Here is a 15,399-nt window from a genome sequence, read left to right on the forward strand (position 1 = left end):
TGCCTATGAGAACTCAAAACTTTTCCAATTGTATCTACATCCTAGATGCAAAATCTACATAGCTGATCAAAGTGACATGGTTTATCTATAGTTTCATACTGGTGCTCTTTGACTTACAACTATTTGTTTAAAGATCATTTGAACCTATGATAGCATTGAAAAAACTGACTTATGACCTCAGATTTAAGAACTGTTGCAGTGTCTCCATGGTCACATAATCAAAATCTGGGCACTTGGTAACCAACATATATTTGTTACAGAGTCCTGGCCTCAAATGACTGTCATTCATTCACCTTCCTAGCTGACTTCCAATGAGGAAAGTCAATGGGAGAAGTTGGATATTCTTAATGACTGCGTAATTCATTTAACAACTAGTAATTCATTTAACAGCCGTGGAAAAAAGGTCATAAAATCAGACATGACTCACTTAACAACTCCCTCACTTAGAAACAGAAGTTCCAGTCACAATTGTGGTTCTAAATTGAGGACTTCCTGTAGTTACTATATCTTTCATTCTACCAAGTGAAAAACTGATAACCTTGATGGGAGCTAAGCTGTTTATACTGACCCAGAGGCTTTCACAGAAAATGTACTATGCGTACTATTTCTCCATAAGAAAAAAAAATCTGAAATAGTGTTTGCTACTATGCCTTACTCCTTGGATTTTTTTTCACTTCCAAATGCACAAATCCCATCTACTGACACATTATGGGATAATAGGTAAGGAAATAAAGGCAACGTGGGAGATGCACATGATAAGAAGGAAGAAACTGTAACACTGTGTGAAATAATACCACATTTTAAAGTTGCTGAACATTCAAATAGGTATTATAGCAAGAACAGTTGAAAAAAACACCAATCAAGACTAGGCAAGACAAAATTGTAAGGTATATTACAAAGATTTCAACTCATTTATATTATGTAGAGATGAACTAAGAGAGCAATGTGTCAGCTGTTAAGTGATATTAGAAATTAGCTCTCGTTTCCTGGGCTGGTTTTTAGTCTTGAATTAACAAGAGTAACCCAAAAAGGAGAGAGGGGTGGGGTTTTTTTGTGCCATTGGACACCAGGAATGTTGACAGCCTAATACTGGCACCCTCACAATTTGACCAATCATATGAATCCGATTTGCCAGGAAATAAACTCTGTTATCCATGCATATGCATGTGTGTCAAAACAGTCATAAAGATAGCTGCAACTACGGGATTGAAATAATTCTTCTTCTTTTTTTACATGCATTGCAACTGTACCCTGCACTTACAAAGGAACAGGGCTTTGATTACACTTTTGCAGCTTGCCATCTTGACTTTTTTATTTGTATCCCCTACTGTATATTCCCCTATTTTTCATCATCACAGCTTCTCAGAATACTCTTTACCTTCCCCACTCAAATTCACTTTTTTTAAAGGAGGGGAGGGGTGTTCAGTGGGCACTCATGCAAAAAAGAATGTTTGGTTTGGAGCCCCATAGCATAGCACAACAATTATGAAGCTAAAAGCTGTGCTTCACTTTGCATACCATTAAGAACAATGGTAATAATCTCAAAATTATATGACACTCAGATGAAGCAGGAGCTTGCATGATGCCTAATTCAATGCCTATGTAGCAGAGGTGGGTTGCTCCCGGTTTTACTACCGGTTCACTTCGCACGCATTCCAGATGTGAGCCGCATGTGTATGCACAGTTCAATGTAAATTGTTCTTCGCGCATGTGCAGAACAATTTACAGTGAACTGCACATGCACAAGCACTACTAAACATGCTGGCAATGGCAGCAGTGACCAGGGAACCGGTTTGGGGGCATGGCCAGCCTGGATCGCTGCCAGTTCTGCGACCCAGGCCAAAATACCACTATCAGTTCAGTCGAACCAGACCAAACCGGGAGCAACCCATCTCCACTATGTAGATATTGTTAAGTACAGATACTGTAGTAGACCTGACTAGGTGAAGATAAGCAGGATTCTAAGATTTATATTCGTACTACTCTCTCTCATGGTTTTTTTGCTAGCTTAGCTTACAATGGAGATGTTTCTCTTGGATTCTATATCAGCTCTTAGCATCATGGCTCTCGATACTCTAGAAAAAAATATGTTGTGAAGAGAGGAAAAGATACCTGGTTTCTTCAGCACACCGTATCCTGCAGCCTTCTTTAGGAATGACCAAGCCTAAATGCATCCTCAACCTACAGTTAGTGGGTCCTGTGTGAGGCCAGACGTGAGTCCCGGGGTGCATGACAGAATACTTGATCTGCACAAAGATGTTCAGTTGATTTTCAAAAACCCACTTCAATTATATCAACCTTCTAGAAATATAAATAAACTATATATAACTGAACCAACCAAAATGACTAAAGTTTATGTTAGGCTCCCTACCTGAAGTTTTGAAGCTTATTACTTGAGAACAGCTTTATATGAATTTATGCCCTTCAGAACACACGATAGCATCTTAATTAAAATTGAGTCTCCTAGAACTATTCTAATTCCATTTAATCAACATAGGCACATGCTTTTATGTATACTGTATGTCATTGAATGTCTATTGTGGATTATGCTTTCATTTTAAAAATAAGGACGTAAGAATGAATATATATATATATATATATATATATATATATATATATATATATACATACATACATATACATATACATACATACATACATACATACATACATACATACATACATACATACATATATATATATATATATATATATATATTTGTAGATTTTCACGGGTGTAGGTATGCTAGTCTTGTTGTATTCGGGTCTTTTCCCATGTAAGATTGAGATTGTCTTGGCAACATGACATGTCACAACATGAATAAACATGACGATACCTCCGCCTACCAGACATCTGGAAACCAGCCCTGGTAAACAAATGAGCCTCACCCACCACCCAGGCTCTTACAACACAAAACAACAACGGGCCCACAGCCAGTACCAATCTACCAATCATGATACAGCCACACATTCAATCAATCCACTTACTGAAACAACGCCAGGACTCCACCCCACACCCCCAAGATTTATAGAAAGACGGCAGCTCCAGCCACGCTTTAAACCAAAAGCACCAGCCTGAGGATAGTGTGTGAGACCTCGCCAAAACGTTGCCAAGACAATCTCAATCTTACATGAGACCCGAATACAACAAGACCAGCATATATATATATATTTACCAGTGGCTTTATTTGCATGTATTAATCATAGTGTAAAGAGCCATACGGTAAATGTCTTAATTTTCTCCATTACTCACATATAACCAACAGGAAGCTTTTATTTCAAATTGCAAGCTACATTTGGTGATTATACATTAAAAATCAAGAAAATTTTCAATCAAACCTGATTCTAGGTGATTTCACAACACCAATATAGAAAATATTTGCTTCTATTTTTTTCCAGTCCAGCCAACAGCTAGAATTGTCTTGTACTCTGCCTCCAAGGGCAAATGAAAACCAACTCTACTTAAGTGTTTTTTTTTAAAACCATAACCAAGGATATTTAGGTGTCATTACTGGTTGTAGATGATTAAACAATCAATTTGTTAACTGATTTCTGAAGCTGAATCATATAGTTGGCCTTAAACACAATCCCAAATGACAGTTCAATCAAATCAGTTTATGGTCAGCACTTTTTATAAATAAGCAATTATGTTAACATAATCCTATTTGAAATAAACTTGATTTTAGCCACAGTATGTATAATGTAAAGGTTTGCATATCCAAAATTAGTTGTATCTCCTTCTAAATCAGGCCTGTCAAACTGTCGGCCCATGGGCCAGATATGTCATGTGCTGGCCACACCCACCCTGGCTCCATTAAGGTAAAAAAGTCATGATACGTCATGTGACGCGATCGAGTTTGACACCATCAATTGTACTTATTGACAGCTGTGATGGACAGGTACTGTTCTGTTTTCAATCATAGACTATGTAGAAAAACAAACATCATTGTATCATATATATATAACAAATACCATGCTGACTCACTCATAAACATTCAGTAAAAGTAAATTGGAAAGTCAGAGATTTCATTTTAGCATTTGCTCCCAGACAAATATCCTTCTTAATATTTTTGTAAGTTATATTTACAAGTTACAGTAACACCTATACATCTACATCTACACTCCCCACTATATATAAGAATTGTAAATGTATAATTTTATACTTTTATTATACCTTTTTGTACATTATTTTATATATTTTTATTTATTCAATTTTTATAGCCACCCATCTCAAGTACTGAATTTATTTATTCAATTTGTATAGCTACCCATCTCAAATACTTTCCCACCGCCTTGAAGGAGGCAGTGGTGAGGCCCCTCCTTAAGAAGCCTTCCCTGGACCCAGCTTCTTTAGCCAACTATTGTCCAGTATCCAACCTTCGCTTTGTAGTGAAGGTTATTGAAAATGCGGTAGCACGTCAGCTTCCCCAGTCCCTGGATGAAGCTGTCTATCTGGATCCGTTTCAGTCGGGTTTCAGGCCCGGATACAGCACAGAGACAGCATTGGTTGCATTGGTCGATGATCTCTGGCAGGCCCGGGACAGGGGCTGTTCCTCTGTCCTGGTCCTATTAGACCTCTCAGTGGCTTTCAATACCATCAACCATGGTATCCTACTGCAATGACTCGAGGGGTTGGGAGTGGGGGGCACCGTTTTACGGTGGTTCTCCTCCTACCTGTCGGATCCGTCACAGTTTGTGTTGACTGGAGGGCAGGGATCGACCCTGAGGCACATCACTTGTGGGGTGCCCCAGGGGTCAGTTCTCTCACCCCTCCTGTTCAACATATATATATGAAACCACTGGGTGAGATCATCCGTGGTTTTGGGGTACGGTATCATCAATATGCTGATGATACCCAACTTTTCATCTCTACCACAAACCACCCAAACGATGCCCTCGACGTGATGTCCCAATGCCTGGAGGCTGTGCGGATCTGGATGGGGAGGAACAGGCTCAAGCTCAATCCCTCCAAGACGGAGTGGCTATGGTTTCCGTCATCCCAATTTGTGCATCTTGGTCCATCTTTGATGATAGGGGGAGAAATTTTAGCCCCCTCAGAGAGGGCCCGCAATCTGGGCATCCTCCTGGACACGTGGCTTAGTTTAGAAGAACACCTGACGGCCATGACCAGGGGGGCCTTTTACCAGGTTCGCCTGGTACATCAGTTGCGCCCCTTTCTGGATCGGGATGCTCTGTGCACAAGTCACTCATGCCCTTGTTCTTTCTCGCCTGGACTACTGTAACACTCTCTGAAGAGCCAAGGTGGCGCAGTGGCTAAATGCAGCACTGCAGGCTACTGCTAGATCAGCAGTTCAGCGGTTCAAATCTCACCGGCTCAGGGTTGACTCAGCCTTCCATCCTTCCAAGGTGGGTAAAATGAGGACCCAGATTGTTGGGAGCAATATGCTGACTTTCTGTAAACCGCTTAGAGAGGCCTGAAGGCCTATGAAGCGGTATATAAGTCTACTGCTACATGGGGCTGCCCTTGAAGAGCACCCGGAAGCTTCAACTGGTCCAGAATGTGGCTGCGCGGGTTGTCATGGGAGCACCTAGGTACTCCCATGTTACACCCCTTTTAGGTGGCCTGCACTGGTTGCCAGTTGTCTTCTGGGTGCAATTCAAGGTACTAATTATGACCTTTAAAGCGCTCCATGGCTTAGGCCCAGGGTACCTGCGAGACCACCTACTGCCACTGGTAGCGTCCCATCATCCAGTGGGATCCCACAGAGTTGGTCTCCTCAGGGTGCCGTTGGCCAGACAGTGTCGGCTAGTGACCCCCAGGGGGAGAGCCTTCTCTGTAGGAGCGCCTTCCCTCTGAATGAGCTGCCCCCGGAGCTTCGTATAATCCCCGACCTCCAGTCCTTCCGATGCGCCCTAAAAAGTTGGCTTTTCCAGCAAGCCAGCCTGGCCTGAACAAAACAAAACAAATTATTGATTACTGTTAATTTTAATTTGAATTCTTTTAAAAGAAATGTCATTGCCAATTTTAATTGGGTTTGGGATATCCTATTTAGTCTCTTTTTAACTTTTGTATTATGTGTTTCTTTTAATGTTGTACGCCGCCCTGAGTTCTTGGGAGAAGGGTGGCATATAAATCGAATAAACCTAAAACCTAAACCTAAATACTGTACATGATTCTGGTTGAACAGTTGAAAGTAACTAACTCCCAGTCATCAGCAGCTGAGTAAAAATAAATCTACCACCATCAAATCAACCTAACAGGTTTTGCCACACAGCTGGATCCTTGATGACAAAACCATGTCTTTAAGGCCAGCAGGGTTAGCATCAATCTAATCTCAGTTGGTGGCGGGGGCGGGGGAGGAAGGATTTAAACGGCAGCATGTGATTCAGAGCACATGTTTTCAAGTGTAGCAGCTAAAAGCAGCTGACATTCCTCACTCACTTGGCTGTCTTTTGCAGTGAATATGCAATCGCAGGAGAAGACCTCTTTGCTTTAAGATGTTCAGAACAGAAGCTATAGGTGCGCCCATGTGGCATCTGAATCACACTTTGCCCTTTGAAGTTGGATATTTGCCCAATATATATGGATACTTCTTCATATCTATCTATGGACCTGCTGTACAAACCAGACAGTACCTGCCCTCTTCGGCATCCGGTGGCTTCTGTGAAACGTTCTAATAAGGCACACGATTTTGGAACACTGTTGCAGGCATTCTCATTTTTTCTCCCTAGAGTGAAAAGAGGAAAAATATGGTTTAAGCATAGGTAATCTGAATTTCACACCCCCCCCCCCAAAAAAAAATCTAAGAATAGTCATACTGGGGATTTGAAAATGCCAGCTCAATAGGCGCTTGAAAGAGATTTAAACGTGTAATCATCCAAAAATCCAGGGGTGATTAACTCTAATCGAATTGGCCTCTGTATCCAAGTATAGAAGTGCAATACTTTTGTAATTATTTTTATACAGAATATAACTCATACTCCACACTCATTACAGTTAGCATCCATATATCCAGAGACGGATAACTTTTTTTCTTTGAAAATAATTTTGCTTTGGCACAGATTTAATGCCAGGCTGTTTACTACTTTATATGATATGTCCTAATATCTATGCATAGTTCATAATAAATTTTCACTGAACCTAGAGAAAGGTATTGCATACTCCTTCACAAAATTCCTGCTTTTATTGAATTGAGAGGGAAGCATTGAAGAACTATTTGAATATTGCATAAAATCTAGTTGCAGGATCAAGACTATAGATAAGAACAAAGTTTCCTGAGTGACTTTGGTCCAGTTTTGCTCTCCCTTCCATGGTCTCTCTTACCGCTTAATTTGCCTTGGTTAGTTTTGTGAAAGAGGATAATGTTCAGTTCCCTAAGGAAATGCAAAGAAGGATTTCATAAAAATATAAGTGAAATTCTGTGTCTTTTTATAACAGTGGTGATGGGCTCATGCTTTGCGGAATATTAATCTTCTAAACAGAATATTATGACCAACTAAAAAAAAGTTTTATTTTAATTTTTTAAAATTTTTTATGTTAAACACATAAACACATCAACAAAAACAAACACATGACTTAAAACAACATAGGAACAAGAAGTTCCATCATGTATCATACAGCAGTTCCGTATCGGTTTCTTTACAGTTAGTGTTTTCCCTTCTATAGTTTTCCATCTTGCATTCATGGTCTCCTTATTCGTTATCCATTTTTATATACAATTCTATATTTATTTATACTTAGCTATTTATACCAAAATATTGTTTACCTATATTGTGCTTTATATTCTTACTGTCATTTATTCTCTTACATACAATTATAGGTATACATTCACATAGTTATTCTTTTTCTTTGCCATTCTTACACTTTTGTTATTCCATTTAAAAGGTTATAATATACAGTTTAGCAATAGCAGTTAGACTTATATACCGCTTCATAGGGCTTTCAGCCCTCTCTAAGCGGTTTACAGAGTCAGCATATTGCCCCCAACAACAATCCGGGTCCTCAACAACTCCCAGTTTGAGTTGTTTTGTTTACTATCCCTAGCGCCTGTTGTAACACCACCTTATTTTCCCTTTCTTTTCTCCCTCCCTTCCTTCTCTACTTCCTTCCTTCCTCTTCTCCTTCCCCTTCTTTCTTCCCTTACCTCTCCCCTACTCCTACCCTCTCTCTTCCCTTTCCTGTCCTCTCTCCTTCTCTTTCTCTCCCTTCCACCCACCTCTCCTTACCTCTTTCTTCTTCCCTTACCTCTCCTCCACTCTTCCTCTTCCTTTCCTACTATCTCTCCTTCTCTTTCTCTCCCTTCCACCCTCTTCTCCTTTCCCTTCCTTCTTCCCCCCTTCTCTACTTCCTTCCTCCTCTCATCTCCTTCCTTCTCCCCTCCCTTTCTTTTTCTATTGTTATAGGTGTCTCTTTCAAATCTCAGTTTATGTTTTCTTGGGGATGGTATTTCCACAAACCCATATAGTTTCGTATCATTTCCTTTTTTCTCTTTCGTTCTACAGTCTATATGCCAGCCATCGTCCTGATTTGATGACTTATTCCAAGTAATTCAGTCTGACTACTTTAATTTTCTGTGCTAATTCCTTTTGAATTATTAAATTGGTCTGACCACTCATTTGGTTCTATTTCAATTTCGTCTACTTGATTACATAGCCCAGATGAAATCTAAGCCCTGTCAATTCTTACTTCCTGTATACAGGCTATATCTACTTTCAATTTCTTAAGGTTTTTTTTTGGGTGCATTCAGTCCATTCAAGTTTATCGAGATAATTGTTATTTCTTGATCTATCTTTAGCTGGGTTTTTTTTTTTTTTTTTACTTCTGGTTTGTATCTGACTTTTCCCTCTCGCGCCTTTGTTCTCTGCTCTCTCTCTTTCTTGCCTCTGTTCTTCTCTCCTGTTTCTTTCCTTGTCACCTAATGTTTCTTCCTCTCGACCCCTACTTTCTAGTCCCTCCTTACTTCTTTGTTCTTCTTCCGCTTTGCTATATTCTTCATAGAATTTCTGTGCTTCTTCTGTATTCTCTATCTTATATCTTTTTCCTTGCCAAGATATCAGAACCCCTTCTGGTACCAACAATCTGTACATTGTTCTATTTTTATTTAACTGGTTTGTTAAAAATTGGTACTGCCTACGTTGTTCCCGAATTCTCTGTGGAATCTGTTTGAACGTGATCAACTCTTTTCCCTGTAATGTAATCGTCTCTTCTCTAGTTTTTTTGTACACTTCATCTCTCGTTGTTTTTTTAGCAAATCTTACATGCACTTCTCTCGGGAGACTATGTCTTCTGGCATAGTTAGTATGCACCCGATAAGCTTCATCGACTTCTCCTCTCAACTCTTGTTCTTTTCTTTTGAGAATTTCAGTGAAAATTTCAATCATTTTTCTTTTCAGGTCTTCCTCCTTCTCTTCCAGTATGTTTTAGATTCGAATCTTAGGTAGAATGCAGCTCTTTCATTTTCAAGTCGGGTTATTGATATTTCTAGTTCTTTATTAAGTTGTTTATATTCCAATTCCATTTTTCCCATCTTCCGATCTGCTTGTTCTATTTTTTCTTCCATACACTGGATTTTCTGTTCATTAATTGCTAAGGCATTCTGTATACTTTCAATTTTGTCATCTACATTTTTGATAGTTCCTTTCAATTCTCCCATTTCATTTTTCATTTCTTCATGATTCCTCCTTGTCTCTTCATGATTAGTAGTTGTCACTTCCTGGCTTTTTGTCAATGTCTCTTGTATCATCTGGAGCATCAATTGCATACTCTGCATTGTTGGAGCTGGCCCAATTGTTCCTGCCATCTTTTTGCCTCTCTCCAACCCCAATGCACTCTCAATTGATCTTTGATTTGAGGAAGGGTGTGAGGCTGAAATCACATTGGGTGTAGTTTTTTTCACTAAATTTATTGAAGTTGCCATTTTTATCCCCCTATTTATCCTTGCCCACAATTGCATATAAGTTTTACTTTACTTTACTTTACTTCTACTTTATCAGTAATATCAATAATATAAGTAATTGTATATTTCAATATTTGACAATAGTTAACCTTCCTTAATATCATGTTTCAATACATGAACATTCCTATATAGTATTCAATTCTATTTTAGTCCTTAATTAATATATATCATAGATTTATATACCACACTATTATCTTATACCAATAGATGTCTCTTAATTTTATCATTTATACAGGTATTCAATTCTAGTAGTTAGTTTATCTCTATGTATGTATGTGTATACACACACACACACACACACAAATATATATATATATATATATATATATATATATATATATATATATATATATATATATATATATATATATGTTATATTTATGCTGATAAATAAATAAAGGGATATTTATTTATCAGCATAAATATAACAAATATAACAAAAAAAGGCAACAGTAAAAAATATTGGGTTTCTGTCTGGATGGTCTCTTGTGACGAGCCTAATGACAGAGTGGAAGTGTGACCTTCCTCCCATACTTGGGCATACCAGGGGTTGTGACTTTAAGTATATATATATATATATATATATATATATATATATATATGTATGTGTGTGTGTGTGTGTGTGTGTGTGTGTGTGTGTGTGTGTGTGTGTGTATACACACACATACATATATATATATATATATATATATATATATATATATATATATACACACACATACATACACATATACATATACATACATACATACATACATACATACATACATACATACATACATACATATATATATATATATATATATATATATATATATATATATTTGTGTGTGTGTGTGTCCAAATTTACAGTCAACTAGGTGTCACTCTCCCCTCACAGAAAATGTTAATATCCAGGTTTCCAGCAAAGAATTAAGGTCCTTTCCAAAACATTCCTCTCTCTCCGACACTGTTCCGAGGCAAATAAATATCAAGTCTTTGGGGAAAACAAAACAGCAGACGGAAGAGCAAGAAGTAAAAGCAAAAAGAACTAAACTACCAACCCAATTGTTAAACAATCTGAGCTTTCCAAATCTTCTCGGCAAATATTATTTTTTACTCCTGTTGTCCATGCTGGGTTTTCGTTCTCACTTGGCCAATTCCTTCAAGTTATTCGGGCTGTCCCTTCCAACTCAGCGAACTCAGCGTCTCTGCTTCATTTCTTTTCGGCAAAATTGAACTGCAAAACCAGTCTCCTTCCCAGCGTCTCCTTCTTTCCAACTCACCCTCTCTGCCAATTTTGCGTTGACCTCCTCTTTGGGTTGTCAGCAATAGTAACAAATATCCCGATTTCAATTGCTTCCCTCTCTGTTTCCTTCTTTCTTATGTGGTCACCATCATCCTAACCAAATGGCAGGATAGTTCCTTGTCCATTTAGGGGGTTTCTCCCATCCGCTGGGGGATTTGCCTTATCACCCCAGTGTTTACAGAGTATCCCCTTTAATCTGCTGGCCCCTTCAGGATCAACAGGGCTCAAAAATGAGCCCAAACTAAGAAGTTAGAGTTAGAGGTTAGGAGAGCTCCCTTTCCTCCGCTCTAAGCACAGTAATGTCACCACAGGAAGTTAAGAAAGTAGAACTTCAGAAATAAAAGCAATTTTGGCTTCTGGTGGGCGGACCCTGACAGAGGGCTGTTATCTTTAACAGCTCTGGAATCCTGGCATCATTAATATGTCTAAACAGCAATCTATCAAGCTGTTTGGCAGTTTATTTATCCTCCCTTTGGACTTAGAAGAGAGAGATGAGAAGCTATGCATCGGAAGGTTTCCAACTAGCCCTTTCAGCCTAAACGCTGGGAGGAAGGGGGAAAGCACCGGCTGTAGTATGGCAGCTCCGAGCCAGGATTTATATACAATTCTATATTTTCTATATTTTGTTGCAGAACGAAGGTTTTCGCTCATCCTCAGCACAATGATTTATTATGGTCTTCAAGCCGAGCTGAACCAATACCTGTGAACATCTTAATTGTATGTATAAATCCTTAGCTCCATTTGCAAAGAATTCCTTCTGCTGATTACTTGTTGAAAGTTCTATAAAAATGGCGCGAGCTGTGTAGGAGTGGCATGTCTCGGATAGAACTTTTGCGAAGCCTAAAAGTGATTTATTACCAAGAAGTGATTTATTATCAAAACAAATAGCAATTGCTGTATAATTGGACTGCCTGGACTTTTAACTGACTAAAGAAGATTAAGTTTGAGATGGCTTCTAAGCAAAAATTCCCCCTCCTCCGCTCCCCCGCATTGAAAAGTGCCGGAAATTCTGCTAAAATACAATCATCACTCCCTTCTACTTCTGCAGGGGACACCCTGACAAGGGAAATTCTGCAGAAGGAATTAATCAATGCGTTAAAAAATCATGCTGTTACGATGGACGCAAAACTTAAGGAAGAGATAGCTGCTTCTAACAAACAGATGTCTGAAGAACTTATGATCCCACTATCAGCAATCTTAAAAAATGAAATTAGGCTACCAAACAGCCAAAGAAGCTGAAAAATTTTCGCATTTACTATATATGGATGAATTGAAACACAGTCCGAGTATTCACCACCGATATTTCAATGCAGTTTGGCATGGAAAAATGCGCCACTGTATCCATAAAAAGGGGCAAAATCACTGCATGTGAGGGAATTGAAATGCCCAATGGCCAACTAATTAAATGCAACGAAAATGAAGTCTACAAATACTTAGGCATTCTGCAGTTGGATAATATCAAGCATGGAGAAGTAAAAACTATTGTCAGGCGAGAGTACACCAACAGAGTTAGGAAAATTTTGAAATCTAAATTGAATGGTGGAAATACAATCAAGGCCATAAATACCTGGGCAATACCAGTTATAAGATACACAGCTGGTATAGTTAACTGGACACAAGCTGATTTGGACCTTTTGGACCGAAAAACCAGGAAACTAATGACAATGCACTACAGTTTACATCCACATGGTGATACTGATAGACTATATCTGCCCCGAAAATCAGGTGGCAGAGGATTATTACAAGTGAAGCAAACAGTTGAAGAAGAAAAACATGCACTGGCTGATTATTTAAAAGAAAGTCAAGAACATCTATTAATCAAAGTAAAGAACAAAAATCTACTGAAGGCCCAACAGATGAAACAAGAATACAGAAAAGATGTGATAAAATCAAGAATGGAGAGTTGGCAGAACAAAGCACTGCATGGCCAATTTCTGGAAAAAATAAAAGATAAAGTGGACAGTGAACAAACTTGGTTATGGTTAACAACAGGTACATTAAAGAAAGAAACAGAGTCACTAATCCTGGCTGCGCAAGAACAAGCTATCCGCACAAATGCCATTAAGGCCAAAATCGAAAAATCCTCAGATGATGCCAAATGCAGACTTTGCAAAGAAGCTGATGAAACTGTTGATCACATACTCAGCTGCTGTAAAAAAATCACGCAGACTGATTATAAATTGTGGCACAATTCAGTAGCACAAATGATCCACTGGAATTTGTGCAAAAATTATAATATTCACTCTTAAATACATTTTATTTATTTCATTTTCATTTTCATTTTATACAATCACTTATATACTGTGCGTAAAAAAAAAGAGAAAAAAAAACCCAACATGACACTTCATTCCCCCATACACCCTCTCTTCTCCCCCTCCAACTTTCATTTCACCCCTCCAGCATTCCCCTCTTCTACTTCCCTTCCCCCTCAGACATCTCCCCCTCCCTCCATCTCACCCTCCTTACATTCCCTCTCACTCCCTCTTTACTTCTCCCTCCTCTTTCCCTCTTCTCCTCGCTTTGGTATATCCATACATTTCAGTTTGTTTTTAAAAAAATAAATAAATAAATAAATAAAAGAGAAAAAGAAAAAAAGAAAAAAGAAAAACGAGCCGCAGTATACAAGTGAATTCTTATTGTTCTAAGAATTGAAACTGTAATTCCACCCTCCCCCCTCCCCCCTATAATCCCCCCTCCCTAACCCCCTTACGGCTTCGCAGGTCCCATACCCGGCATAATTCTTTAACAAGCATTTGAGTATAATAAGGCCAGCTAACTTTAAAATTAAAAAAATAAAATAAAAGTAAAGCCAAAGAAAAAAAAAGAGAATAGTAAAAAATACAAAATAAAAAAAAAAACACACACACACACAAAAAGAAAGGAGAAACAAGAAGGGTCAATAAACCCACTACGTTAACACAGCTTCCCATTATCTGTAAATCTTAAACAATGTAGCTCATTCCAAATTTCGGTTATTTTACTACTTGCAGGGTTTCAAACTGTATTAGAGCCAGGTAAGTTGATCAATTAGGATTCCCCAACTAAAAGTCTCATTGCTTTGTCTATCTATTCAGACCTTTAATTTATCTCTTTTTTATCCGAATATCCAAACCTTTCTATAAAACCATTAAACTCAAGTACTTCTTTCATTTTTCATTTCCAACACCTCCCTTTCTATCCTTACCCACCTCCACATGTAAATTTTTTTACCTTCCACCCTGCCTTTATCCATATCCACATATATATTTTATCCGCATCCATTGCTCCTCCCATATTTACTCCACTTTCCTGAAGACTCTCCGACCAATCTTTCTTGACCTTATATTGAAATAGCAACTCAAACAAACATCAGCTTGCATTCTAGCCCCAGGTAATCTAATTAAGCTTTCGCTACCCTTCCCTCTCCCACGCGCCTCCCAACTCCGTTCGTCCCAGACCACAACTCAAAAAGATCGCAATCTCCGCTCTCCTCGCCTAGGAAAATAATTCATGCGCAATTTGAGTTAGAGTTCAGACAAATCTTATATACAATATGTGTCCACAATCAGCAACGCTTCTTTCAGTCTCCATGTCTCATCATCGATATACAACTTTTCCATTTTATCCCAGACGGAAATCATAAAGCTTTAAGAACATCGCTAAGTCTTTATTCTTTAGTCTTCTGCCCTTCCGGAAGAGGAAAGCAACACCCTCCGCCTTGTAGCCACGTGTCTCGCTGTTTGTCTTCTCCTTCTCCTTGTCTCTCTCCAGGTCTGGATGAATCAGGAAGTCCCGCCTTCAGGGTCTCGTAGTAAAATTCTCGGGCTTCACAGACAGAATTAATGCGGTGTTTTTGGTTGCCAAATGTAACTGTAATACCAGCTGGGACTTCCCATTTGTATGGAATCTGAGAATTTCTGAGTTCTTCGGTTAAGAAAGCGTACTCTCTCCTTGTTCTTAATATTTGAGATGGTATCTCTTTAAAAACAATCAAGTCCTGTCCATCAATTCTCAACCTCTTGCTGTAAAGCCTCTGTATTATCTCATTTCTGGATTCCCTTGTGGTAAAGTATATAATTATGTCCCTCGGAAGCTGTCGCTGTTTTGCTACCCACGAATTCTGGCGGTAAATTCTTTGAATCTGCCAATCAAAGTTAAATCCCGGACTTCCCACCAAGCGGCTGAAAGCCTCAAAGAAGATCTGTTTCAAATTCT

General features: G+C 38.7%; 1 protein-coding gene across 3 annotated transcripts in view; it reads right to left on the bottom strand.

The window, feature by feature from the left end:
* Positions 1-15,399, bottom strand: part of ASPH (aspartate beta-hydroxylase) — a 112,135-nt gene that overhangs the window by 2,505 nt on the left and 94,231 nt on the right. For all 3 annotated transcript variants that reach the window (XM_032222575.1, XM_032222573.1, XM_032222574.1), the window contains 2 exons: positions 6,598-6,689; positions 2,113-2,246 (listed from right to left, as the gene is read on the bottom strand). In XM_032222575.1, the coding sequence (XP_032078466.1) occupies positions 2,113-2,246; positions 6,598-6,689 (226 nt within the window). The remainder of the gene's footprint in view (positions 1-2,112; positions 2,247-6,597; positions 6,690-15,399) is intronic.

This window comes from Thamnophis elegans, chromosome 8, assembly GCF_009769535.1.
Source record: "Thamnophis elegans isolate rThaEle1 chromosome 8, rThaEle1.pri, whole genome shotgun sequence".
Classification (NCBI taxonomy): domain Eukaryota; kingdom Metazoa; phylum Chordata; class Lepidosauria; order Squamata; family Colubridae; genus Thamnophis; species Thamnophis elegans.